The 12998-nt window shown below is 37.7% G+C and overlaps 1 protein-coding gene across 5 annotated transcripts in view; it reads left to right on the top strand.

The window, feature by feature from the left end:
* The window catches only part of DMXL2 (Dmx like 2), a 47995-nt gene that overhangs the window by 22845 nt on the left and 12152 nt on the right, over positions 1-12998 (top strand). For 3 of the 5 annotated variants that reach the window (XM_021537463.3, XM_021537461.3, XM_021537465.3), the window contains exons 18-30: positions 620-2299; positions 2584-2694; positions 3433-3602; positions 4190-4287; positions 4449-4614; positions 5381-5645; positions 6226-7313; positions 8378-8569; positions 9297-9373; positions 9658-9788; positions 10402-10650; positions 12249-12430; positions 12805-12935. In XM_021537463.3, the coding sequence (XP_021393138.2) occupies positions 620-2299; positions 2584-2694; positions 3433-3602; positions 4190-4287; positions 4449-4614; positions 5381-5645; positions 6226-7313; positions 8378-8569; positions 9297-9373; positions 9658-9788; positions 10402-10650; positions 12249-12430; positions 12805-12935 (4540 nt within the window). The remainder of the gene's footprint in view (positions 1-619; positions 2300-2583; positions 2695-3432; positions 3603-4189; positions 4288-4448; positions 4615-5380; positions 5646-6225; positions 7314-8377; positions 8570-9296; positions 9374-9657; positions 9789-10401; positions 10651-12248; positions 12431-12804; positions 12936-12998) is intronic. The other 2 variants (XM_021537464.3, XM_021537462.3) reach the window with 1 other exon arrangement.

The following is a 12998-nucleotide window of genomic DNA, read 5'->3' as shown; positions in this document are numbered from 1 at the left end:
AATTTTTGCTATACAGTTGGTCCACTGATTTATGTCCTAGTTTATAGAATTCTATCTCCCTGGCCTATAAGATTCTGATTTACTGATACAGAAAACACAAAGGACTGAAAAGGTGCTTTCAAATCATCATGCCCATGTCATGTTACTCTTCCGGAATTATATCAAGTCCCCACAGGAACGCAGTTCCTGAAACTTACTGCTCTAATAGTTGGAAATGTAACTTTTAGTGTTAATCTATTAATGAACAGTTTATACCCAATTGCTCATTTGCTAGAATTCCTGTATTTTATATATAGTGGGTTTTTTACCTGATGCACTTAACACCTTCTTCTGTTTGTCTTTGTATTCCTCTCATTGTTCTAAGAGTCCTTCTCTGAATTAGTTCAGTTCCAGTTTATCTTCTTCAAACAGTAACCAGAAATGCAGATGATAGGTAATGTTCAAGCTGCAAGACTGTTACCAGCTCTGATAGTATTTGCCCTTACCCAAATCCAAATTAAAAAAATAATTCCAGGTTGTAAAGTTCTCTAGCACTAGGTAGACAGTGTTATGTCTGCCTTAATCATATAGGCATTCTACTGTCTATTACTAAAAGTAAATATGTTTGTTCTGACTTCAGGTCACTTGAGTTCCTCATCAATATACCCTGTCTGCCTCGCACCTTATTTGATAGTAACGTCCTGTTCAGACAACAGAGTGAGGTTCTGGAGATGCACTGTAGAGACTGACCTGAACAGCAAAACTGAGGAGAAGGAGACGTACCACTGGAGAAAATGGCCTTTAATGAATGATGAAGGGGAAGACAACAGCAGTACAGTGAGCATAATAGGAAGGCCAGTTGCTGTTAGCTGTTCTTACACAGGACGTCTTGCAGTAGCATACAAACAACCCATACAGCATAATGGGTTTGTTTCCAAAGAATTTTCCATGCATGTTTGTATACTTGAATGTGAGTCTACTGGAGGATCAGAGTGGGTTTTGGAACAGACAATTCATCTGGATGATTTAGTTAAGGTTGGAAGTGTACTTGACTCAAGGGTCAGCGTGGATAGTAATTTATTTGTTTACAGTAAGTCAGATGCTTTTTTGAATAAAGACAAATACCTGGTGCCTAGTATCAAGCATTTGGTGCATTTGGACTGGGTTTCAAAAGAAGATGGTTCACATATACTGACAGTTGGAGTGGGTGCCAACATCTTCATGTATGGAAGGCTTTCAGGGATTGTAACAGATCAAACCAGCAGCAAAGAGGGAGTAGCTGTCATCACTCTGCCACTAGGAGGGAGCATAAAACAAGGTGTGAAGTCAAAGTGGGTGTTGCTGAGGTCCATTGATTTGGTTTCATCTGTGGATGGCACTCCTTCCCTGCCTGTGTCTCTGTCCTGGGTGAGAGATGGAATACTGGTGGTGGGAATGGACTGTGAGATGCATGTTTATGCCCAGTGGAAACATGCAGTCAAGTTTGGTAATGGAGAAAGCGATGTTTTTACTTCTGAAGACTCCACAACACAAGATCCATTCAAAACAAGTGCAGTAGTGAAGAAGACCAGTGTGATTGATGGGGCAGGTATTGTGGATGATGTTTTCGGCACTCCAACTGTAATTCAGGATGGGGGCCTCTTTGAAGCTGCTCATGTTCTTTCACCTACTCTACCCCAGTATCATCCAACCCAGTTGTTAGAACTGATGGACCTGGGTAAAGTTCGCCGAGCCAAAGCCATTCTGTCGCATTTAGTTAAATGCATTGCAGGAGAAGTTGCAATAGTCAAAGACACAGAAGCTGGAGAAGGGACTGGTCCTAAACGCCATCTTTCTCGCACCATCAGTGTGAGTGGCAGTACTGCCAAGGATACCATTACTGCTGGGAAAGATGGTACCCGAGACTACACAGAGATAGACTCAATTCCCCCACTGCCACTGTATGCACTGCTTGCTGCAGATCAGGATGCCACCTATGTTGCCGAAGAAACTTCTAAAATACCTCAGGGCTCTGAAGACCATGCAAAGAGAAAAACAGAGGATCAGTACTCAGATCTGTTCCAGATTCAACCTGTTACAACTGAAGACTTTATAGATTTTGAGCCTGAAAAGAGGGAGAGTAAATCCAAAGTTATTAATCTGTCACAGTATGGGCCAACTTACTTTGGCCGAGAACACGCCAGTGTCCTTTCAAGCCACCTGATGCACTCAAGTTTGCCAGGCCTCACTCGACTGGAGCAGATGTTCCTTGTAGCTTTGGCAGACACTGTGGCCACGACAAGCACTGAACTAGATGAGAACAGAGATAAGAATTACTCAGGTTAGTAACTGACGTATTATTGAATTGACATTCTTCTCAGCAAAGGTAAACTTAGTCTTTGGCTATTTTGGGATAACAAAGCTGAAAGCTAGTGTCACTTAGATACATCAGGAAAGAAAAACAGATGATAAGTATCTACTTGTAGTTCATACGTAATAAATAACTTGTAGTTCAGGTTCTCAGCAGCCTTAGAAACATGCATTCCTCACACGCTGTTATGATAACTTGTATCTATGTCTGCTTCAGTCAGCTGCATGTTTAAAAGTGTGTTTTCTCTGGCACAGGAAGAGATACCTTAGATGAATGTGGCCTCCGGTACCTGCTGGCCATGCGCCTGCACACCTGCCTGCTGACATCCCTGCCTCCCCTGTACCGTGTCCAGCTGCTCCACCAGGGTAACCCTCACAGCATCTGTTTACCTTGATTTATAATGTCATATTGCTATTATCTGCATATTAATTTTCTATTCCATTAAGGCCATTATCTTGCAAAGGCTTGGTGTAGGCTTCCCTACATGCACTGTAATAGCAAAAAATGTATAGCTGTAGAGTAGAAGATTGCCCAACCAGATAAAACTTAGATTGTATATCTAATTCATTGTTTCTTCTAGAAGAATTAAGACATTTGCATACATGAGCATGGGTTTATCTCAAAGAATATTTTATTATTTTCATCACAGTGGGGATTTTTTGTTCTCAATCTGAGTAAATAACAAAATGTTATTTCACAATAAAAGAATAATTACAAAAATAGAATAATAGCAAAAGTTATTTGACAATAAAAGAAAAGAAGTTACCACCTAAAGAACAGAGAAAGGTTTCTGGCCCAAAATGAGTCTGCTTCTGTGATAACAGAGTATTATTCCTTTGGTCCTTCAACATGTAATTCTTGTATAGTTATGAATGGGGTACTGGAAAATTGTGAAACAAGTAAAGAGGAGAGGATATCCCTAGCAAGCAAAAAGATACTTCAGCTGTTCATTTAACAGCTCTACTTCCTTTTTAGTGAATCAGTGTCTCTCAGATGTACCCAGCTCTTGGGTTGGAGACCCCACTTTGCATCCCTGAAATAATCCATTTACTTCCTAGGAACTCTTAGTCTTCTGAATTGTATTGGTTTATGTTATTGTTTAGGGCTGTCAACTTGCCATTTTGCATGGGCTTTCCATTCTGAGGCTGAGGAGGAGTTGATCAATATGATTCCTGCTATCCAGAAGGGAGACCCACAGTGGTCTGAGCTGAGAGCTGTGGGCATTGGTTGGTGGGTCAGGAATATCAACACTCTCCGAAGGTGCATTGAGAAGGTACTTTTTACTGGTTACAGATTCTAGCTCCATGCTGTTAGATGTGCCAAATATACTAAATTTCCAAGCCATCTAATGCAAAAATACATTTTTAAATGTTGCAATTTATTCAAAGAATCCAGGAGCAAAACAATTATCCTAGTACTCCAAATTGGAATTGGAGTATCCTAGTACTCCAAATCCAATCATCAATTACATGAGAGTCCTATATAAAACCCAAACAGTATTCATTCAAGAAATAGTTATTAGCTTAAGTATTTTTAAGTAATGGATTGCCAGAGGAATTTCACCTAATAGTAGGAGTTACTGTAACAATTCTAAAGAAAATATTTTTATTTGCACATTGCTAATATCCCACTGTGCTTGAGAGGAGTTGCTGTCTGTAATAGTGCTGTATTTCTGACTCTTAAAAGCATTTACAGTCTAGAGCTTTGTTATATAGGAATAAAACATTCTCACTGAAATGACTTTGCTGCACTGTAGAGGTAATACAGTCTTACCTACCTCCTCCATGACAAAACACAGGTTATTTTGCTAAAAGCAGCTTTTATATTTTCATCAATAATAGTAGGCTTTGTTTACTACAGGTTGCAAAAGCTTCATTCCAGAGGAACAATGATGCCTTAGATGCTGCACTTTTTTACCTTGCTATGAAGAAAAAGGCAGTGGTGTGGGGTCTGTTTAGGTGAGTTCTGCTGACTTGAAGTTTGATTAAATCTTAATTGAACCAGGAATGCAAAGCAGAACTCATTCAAGAGTAGAGTTTAATTTCAAGTAATGTTGTTCAAGTGACAGTATGCTAAGGTACATAATAAATAGCTCTATACATTGCATTTCTTTATGCAGGTCCCAGCACGATGAAAAGATGACTGCCTTTTTCAGCCACAACTTCAATGAAGACCGATGGCGTAAAGCTGCTTTAAAAAATGCTTTTGCTTTGTTGGGAAAACAACGTTTTGAGCAGTCAGCTGCATTTTTCTTGCTAGCAGGTTCACTAAAAGATGCTATAGAGGTATCTGGTTTTGAGAAATTAAGTTTCAGTTTCTAATTTGACCTATGTTACTGCATCCTTACAAGCTGTCCTCTGGTGAAGTTTTCACAATTTGTGGCAGCAGAAATGGGATGGTATGTCCACACAGGACCCCCTTTTGCCCTGCAGACATACCATTTGTCTCCACAGTACTGTGAAAAGCAACTGGGAAGCTAATTTGAAGGCCAGAATAATTGTTCAGATACACCATTCCTAAGTGGAAGTACTCTTGGGAGTACTTGGAGCAGTGACCCTTCTGGCAAAACTTTGTTTGAACTGCACAGTTAAGTTGTAGTACTCTGTTCAGCCTCAAGCTATTCTGCATGACCTCTTGGTACAACATTAAGTAAAAACATAGAGGTCAAGAGTTTTCTTGTGAAGCAGTTCTGGGATCCCTTTTTAGTGGAGCTGTAATGCTGCTTGCCACGAGGGAGGTGGGAGCTGTGAGAAGGATCATAAGCTAAGAAGTATCTCTCAGGAGAGAACGGGATTTAGAGAACCTTTAGAATATCTGCCTATTTGTTTACAGTATGTTTGCCTTCACTTGAGAATGTATCTTCCTCAGAGATGTAATTCTACACAAGATGGATATCTATCACTTACCACATTTTTGACCTGAAGATTAATTTATACTTCAAAGAACAGATAAGAGGAGAAAAAAAAATCTGTTCTGTAAACATGATTGCTATCTACTTTATTTTATATAACTCCCTTTATAAAACAACCTTTTCCCCACTGCTTTTCATAGGTGTGCCTTGAGAAAATGGAAGACATCCAGTTGGCCATGGTCATTGCTCGTTTGTATGAATCAGAGTTTGAAACCTCTGTCACATACACCTCCATTCTCTATGAAAAGATTTTGGGTTGCCAGAAGGATGGAACTGGATTCAGTTGCACTAAGTTGCATTCTGATCCATTTCTGAGAAGCATTGCCTACTGGATAATGAAAGATTACACACGAGCACTGGATACGTTATTGGAACAAACACCCAAAGACGATGATGAAAACCCAGGTAAGGGAAAATATATTAATCTAATAGGGCAAACTTATTAAGAAAAAGAAGATTAATCTAACACCAAACTTAGTTCCTGCTGTCAGCTAAGCTCAGGAGAGCTGTCTTTGTTTGGCACTTCCATACAATACTTTTGTAATGAATTCAGTAATGAATTCAGTGGACTTAAATTCTTATTCTTACTTCTAGGAATTATCAGTATTGTAGCATTGTAGTATTATCCCATCTATTCAAGATTAATGTTAAGTGACAGGTGGCCACATAGGTTTCATATTCCCTATAGGAATTTCCTTAGGGAAATCTCTACCTGGTTGATCATCTCAGCTGCATTATAGCTTAGCTGAGTGCATTGTAACTGTGAGGCAGATGATAAAATTTGTATCTTTCTACTCATTCAGCTCATACCTTTATTCTTATTGTGGGGAATAAGTAATTATTTCATTTTATTTTGATAACTAGACCCAAAATTGTCTTTGTTTGTGTGTTTTGATAAACCTCTAATGCAGGAAGTAACTGCAAAACAGAATAATACCATCTAAAAGGCATTTTCAATGGATGTCATATCTGTTTAATTCCTCAGTTATCGTCAAATCCTGCAATCCTGTGGTGTTCAGTTTCTACAATTATCTTCGGACCCACCCTTTGCTCATCCGAAGATACTTCAGCTCACCAGAAGGAACTCTCGCCACCTTAGGTCTAAAAACTGAGAAAAGCTTTGTTGATAAAATTAATCTTATAGAAAGGAAATTATTCTTCACTACTGCAAATGCTCACTTTAAAGTAGGCTGCCCTGTACTAGCCCTTGAAGTCCTTTCCAAAATTCCAAAAATAAGAAAAAAATCACCTGTAGCTGAAGAAAAAGATTCATCCAGCCCTTCAATCCAGGCTGACATTTCAGATTCCAAAGCCCTACAGGATGGTGCTGGAAGTAGTGATATAGACTGGTCAAAACCCATTTCAACTTCATTTGCTTTGGAGAGCACTGTTGAATCTTCAGCACAATTTGACTGGAGTCAGCCAGCAGTAAAATTTGATGATGAGCCCCTTACTCTTGACTGGGGTGAAGACAAAAATGGATCAGATGAAGAAGACAAGGATGTTGGGATAATGATGAAAAAGTCTGATTCTAAGAGTGAAGATGAGAGGACCTCAGACACCAGCATGGCTCAAACACCACATGGGGAGGTTTCTGAGGCAGGAGACACTGAGGTTGATGTTATTGCCGAGCAACTAAAATTCAGAGCCTGTTTGAAAATCCTTATGACTGAACTGAGGACTTTGGCTACAGGTTATGAAGTGGATGGAGGAAAGCTCAGATTTCAGCTGTACAACTGGCTGGAAAAAGAGATTGCTGCTATGCACGAAATATGCAACCATGACACAGGGGACAAAGACTACTGTAAAACATATACCAAAGTAAATGGGGATCTGCTTGACCCCGAAGATATTATGGATAAGCCCGACATCGGCTCGTACGAACGGCACCAGATCGAAAGACGCAGGTTACAGGCAAAGCGAGAACACGCTGAGAGACGGAAGTGGTGGCTCCAGAAAAACCAAGCTCTTCTCAGAGTTTTTCTCAGTTATTGTAGCCTTCATGGGGCACAAGGTGGAGGTTTAGCATCTGTAAGGATGGAGCTGAAGTTCTTGCTGCAGGAGTCACAGCAGGTAAAGCAAATTCAAAATTCATTTATATTGATGAATGTGAACAGTTCTAGACTGTCAGTTATGTCAAATGTGTGAGTTTGTGCCTAGATAGATTCTAGTAATGTTCTGTAAGTGTAATGGTCATGATAATTTTAATGTTCTTGGAGAAAGAATTTGCTATTTAAGTATGCTGCTTTTCCCAGTATGGATTATTTGGCTCTGAAGAATCTCTATGTGACACTCGGGATCGGGCTACTTATGATGATGGAATTTAAATGTTGCTGTTTTATATTGTAGCTGGAGCATTGTATGTGTTACTATAATTTTGGTCAAAACTTTTAGGTATAATAAATTAAATTCACAGTTACTGAAATAAAACAAAATCTTATTCCTAGACCTCTGCAGATCATGCAAAGGGGCTACAAGGGATATGGTGTTAGCTTCAAGGCTCAGCAACTAATATAAAGTCAGACAGGGTACTATTATCTTTACTCTGTTATGGCACTTTCTACATTTCATACAAAACAGATACTTTACAGGAAATGTTAACTACTACACTGAGCTACAACAAATAATCTGAGACTGGGCAAGTCTTTTTACATGCTCTAGTCGTAGATTTCTCCTATTTCAAATAGAGGCAACAGACAGCTTTTTTGGTGGTACTTGGCTTAGAATGTACATTAAAGAATTTTTTAAAGTTCTGTTTGTATCCCCTTGAGAAACTCAGATGAGTACAAATTTGGCTTTGTTCCTAAACTCAGACCAGTGACTATTGTACCAACTTGTGCTACTGCAAGTACATTTTTAGTTAGTGTTTCTTAACAGAAAATCTCCACGCTTCCTAATGAACTACATGAAAATATTCTTCCTGCATGAAATCAAAATGTGATCCAGCAAACATGTCTCTCAGGTCTGAACCTTGTAAATATAGTAAATAATAACTTGGTTTTGACAGTAAAATCTTGTTGGTACTGAGTAGACAGCAATGGAAGAGGATAAATAATCTGGGAAATATATTTAAAATGTAAAATTATCTATTTTTTTCAAATCAATGATTTTAAAGATAATCTTTCCTTTTAAAACAGGAAACTACTGTAAAACAACTTCAGTCTCCGCTTCCACTACCCACAACACTACCACTGCTTTCTGCAAGTATAGCATCCACAAAAACTGTGATAGCTAATCCTGTGCTGTACTTAAACAACCACATCCATGATATACTTTACACTATTGTGCAGATGAAATCACCACCACATCCTAATATTGAAGATGTCAAGGTAATTCATAGCTTTGATCTAAGGCCTAATGTTTGATGCAATGGAAAGATATCAGGAAAAGACAGGAATGAGCACAGGGTGAGTTTAGGAAAGTTTGCTTTTTTAACAGTTGGACAGTACCATTTTCTTGACACTGCGGATTTCATTGAACTTTCCAAGAAATCCTTGCATTTCCTCTTTTTAAGAACTGGACTGTGTTTGTTGCATTGTGAGGCAGAACCAGTTATTTTGTTACTCCTGGAGACTAAAGGAATTTATAAGCACATAATTGAGGTAAGAAAACAGATTTTAGACAAAAAATATTATATCTTGACTACACAAACTTTTCGTATTTTATGTATATTGAGTAGCTGTTACTACATTGAACTGCAGTGTTACATACTACAGCTTCCAGGAATCATTCCATCAAATTTATTGTCATAACAGGACGTGCTTAATCACTACTTCAGTATGTTCATTTACTGTGGCTGTTCTGTATTAGAATCAAGTTAATTGTTTTGACATAATATTAGAAGGTATTGACTGCCATCAAATTATATTGAACAAATAGCTGTGATTTTCTAAGCACTGTACTGTAAACTTAAAGTAACATTCAATTGCTATTTCTTGCATTCGCTTTAAAAATAGGACAGTCCTGCAGAACACATTTCCAGTACTCTTTAGAAAGGAATGTATTTTACTCACCTTTTATATAAAACATATAGCTTATTGGTTCTCTTTATTTTAGGTGTACACACTTCATTCTTTAGCAGCTTCACTTTCTGCATCCATTTATCAAGCACTATGTGACAGCCACAGCTACAGGTAAAGAGGGAAGTTTTCATACAGTCCTACATTTGCAGTATACTTTGTGCATACTAAATGGAAATTCTTCCTGCATGTGAATTAAAAGGGGATTAAATGTTTGTTTATGGGTAAAGATACTTTTACACATTAAAGATTGCTAACTTTGATATGCCCGATCAATTTTACATAAATAAAATAAAACCAACCATTCAGGATTTTTCATTAAACAGTAGGAAAATCTGATGTCATTCTCACTTGGAATACTCACTTTCTCATCAGAAAAAAAATTTATTTGTATGTAGCAGTCAAACAGAAGCAAATCAGTTTACTGGGATGGTTTATCAAGGACTGCTTTTGAGTGATCGACGCAGACTGAGGACAGAAAGCATCGAAGAGCACGCAACTCCAAACTCACCTCCTGCTCAGTGGCCTGGTGAGACTAAAATAAGGTTATTTTTAGCTCCACTGGACCAGCTCCATGTTCCAGAATTATTTCACTGTATGAGGGATGAAATAGTGGATAATTATTGACAGATGTTTCTAACTCAATTCTCAAAACAGTAAGAGCCTTTCACTTTTTCACATATCAAAGCAAATAAAAATAAATTTTGTATATGGCAAACATCTTGCTTGAAGAAGAGAGCAGGATCTTTATGATAAACTTAATAACAATTTGTCACCCCAAAACGTTTTCCTCCAGTCTACCTAACCCCTTAGCAATGTTGTCTCCACACTACAGTCCTACATGTATGCTGTACTTGGTATAGCTGTCAAAGCAGCTAGTTCTGATGTACAAGCATAAACTGTGGAAGTGGTGCAGGAATTCCATAGGCACACTGAACTGCCCATAGTATTTGCAGAGAAATGCAGTGCAAAAGTCCCAGACCCAAGAAGGCTTTTTATAATTTTAAGAAAACAGCATGTTTCATCTGAATAAAAGCATCATGTGGCTTTTAGTGTTTCCCATAAAGTGTAGAGGTAAAACATTTCCTTTTTGTCCATTTGTGCTCCTACTCATTTAGTCCCTGAATTGTTCCTCTTTGCAGGTGTGAGCTCACTTATCAACCTCTTAAGCTCAGCTCAGGATGAAGACCAGCCAAAGCTGAACATCCTGCTGTGTGAAGCTGTGGTAGCCGTGTACCTGAGTCTGCTGATCCACGCCCTGGCCACCAACTCGTGTAACGAGCTGTTCCGGCTGGCGGCGCACCCGCTCAACAGCCGCATGTGGGCTGCTGTCTTTGGCGGGGGAGTGAAGCTGCTGGTGAAACCCCGCAGGCAGTCTGAGAACATCCCAGGTACGCCGCTCCCCAGAGGTTCGCTAATGGGGTGCATGTTATGCCTCTTCTTGTAGGACATTCCTTCCTTTTATAGAACTGTGTTTAAGAAACTACTGGCAGGAAAACAGTTCCATTAACTAAAAAGCTGAAACAAATAATAGCCTTGCAGTTGTCCTTTGTAATGGCATACAGCACATTTTAAATTTGCCATAAAACTGTATAGTTATTATAGTCATCATAGTAATATTAGGTGCTTACTTATAACATTTTTTAGGACTTTCAGCCATTATTTTTAGGGGAAAAAACCCCGGGTGATATAAATCAGTGTTAATACCTATGGGTTTTTTATGGGAGATCAGTGTTGTTATTTAATGACTGCAGTAAGTAGGAAACAATATTTCTGAAATAAATTTATATTGCAAGGTAGGATTTCACCTAGCACAAGACCACAGAGAAGAAATACCAACTTCATCTGGCAGAGAAACAGTTCATGCATATGTAAGCTCCAGCTAAACGCAGGGTTTTTCAAAGATGAGCATTATACTATGCTAATATTAATATGTTAATATGCTGCATGAGGAAAAGCAAAAGTGGAGATTGAATTCAGACTCTGAAGACAAAGATACAACCATTTGTGATAAACTTCAGCAATACTGAAAATCACATCACACAGACTTTTAAATCACCAATAGGCTTGAAATTTGTGCAAAAATTAGACAGTATCTCTCCAGAATGTAAAACCAAACAGTAATAAGGCATTGCACCATTTCAAGTATGCACAACAGGTATTTGTCATTCATGGAATAAGTTGAACTCATTTAGGGCAGTTATTTTCATAAGGTAATATAATGAATGACTTCTGTAAGTCATGTTCATTTGAGATGTATTCTGTTTTCCTTTAACCTTCAAGCTGCTACAGCTTCTGATGTTTCAGAGGATGGTAATGAAGGTTTGTAAAGACTTGCAGTGTAGATGAGTGTTGGTAGTGGCTTTTTTGAACAAACAGAATAGTTTTTAAATACCTAGCTCCCTTGTAATAAAGTAAGTGTGATATTCAATGTTGCCTGGCCAATAAAACTTTGAAAAACAAATTCCATGTTAATATTTTGGTTACTATAAGGCATTTTAAATCATAGCACTTTAAAGTAAACTTTAGTTGTGAAAAAGCCTGTCTTTCTATTCAAATATTTTCTTTGCTACCGTAAGAATTCCTTTATTTATATTTGAGTAACTGTTAATTGTGCAGCATACTGTTAAGTGATATTTTACATATTACTTTATTTCTCAAGAAAGTTTCTGATTTTCTTTATTTCTTTCTTGAGAAATTTTTCAGCTAAAAGACTTTTTAAAAGCTACATCTCCTAAGAATTAATCCAGTGTGTAAATATCAAGTAAAATGTATTTTTATAATATATCTGATATCTAAATGCCATAATTATTGAATTTATCAGAATTAAACTTTTTTATGATTACACTTACTTTATTTAGACTGGCTTTGATTCTAAATGAGTAGAAATTAGTACCAATAATAGTGGTGGTAGTTGCTTCAGTTATAAAATACAGATATTTTAAAGATGCTATATTAATATAATTTTTTTTTAATTACCTGAATTTAGCACCTCCTCTTCCATCAGAAGAAATGGATAAACACCGCCGTCGGTTTAACATGAGAATGCTGGTGCCAGGAAGACCAGTAAAAGACAGCAATGTACCACCACCTGTACCTGCAGAAAGACCCTCTTACAAAGAAAAGTTTATTCCTCCAGAACTCAGCATGTGGGACTATTTTATGGCAAAGGTAATTGAAAATTCCACTAAGTTTTAAAAGACAAAAATAAAGTGAAAATTTTGAGCATTCTTAGTAGTAAGGTGCAGAATATTATCTTGATAACAAAGGATAAAGAGCCTACAACTCTATTACCTCACTTTCTAAACATGCCTCTTGTCAGTAATAGTGATTAACACTGTCCCCCCTCACTAATTATTTGTATGTCTAAGGACATTAACTTATAAGTGAAATTGCTGTCATTTAAACTCTGTGAGAGTCATAAGTGAAGTCAGAGAAGAGAGAGTTGTTTTTAGAGATAATTTGTTTTTAGATAAACTGTTTTTAGAGATAATTGTCAGAGAAGAGAATATTGGTTTTTTACAGACTTTTGCTTTGCATTGCAGCCTTTCCTCCCTTTATCAGACAGTGGTGTTATATACGATTCTGATGAAAGCATTCACAGTGATGAGGAAGAGGAAGATGCTTTCCTCTCTGATGTGCAGATTCAGGAACACACAGATGCCAATTCTTACAGGTCAGGAGAAATTGTCACACTTTTAGAATAATTATGTCATATGTTTACCTTTGCTTCCAAATT

The sequence above is a fragment of the Lonchura striata genome, chromosome 11, assembly GCF_046129695.1.
Source record: "Lonchura striata isolate bLonStr1 chromosome 11, bLonStr1.mat, whole genome shotgun sequence".
Taxonomy (NCBI): Eukaryota; Metazoa; Chordata; class Aves; order Passeriformes; family Estrildidae; genus Lonchura; species Lonchura striata.
The sequence above is the reverse complement of the archived record's forward strand: the minus strand, read 5'-3'. Positions and strand labels throughout refer to the sequence as shown.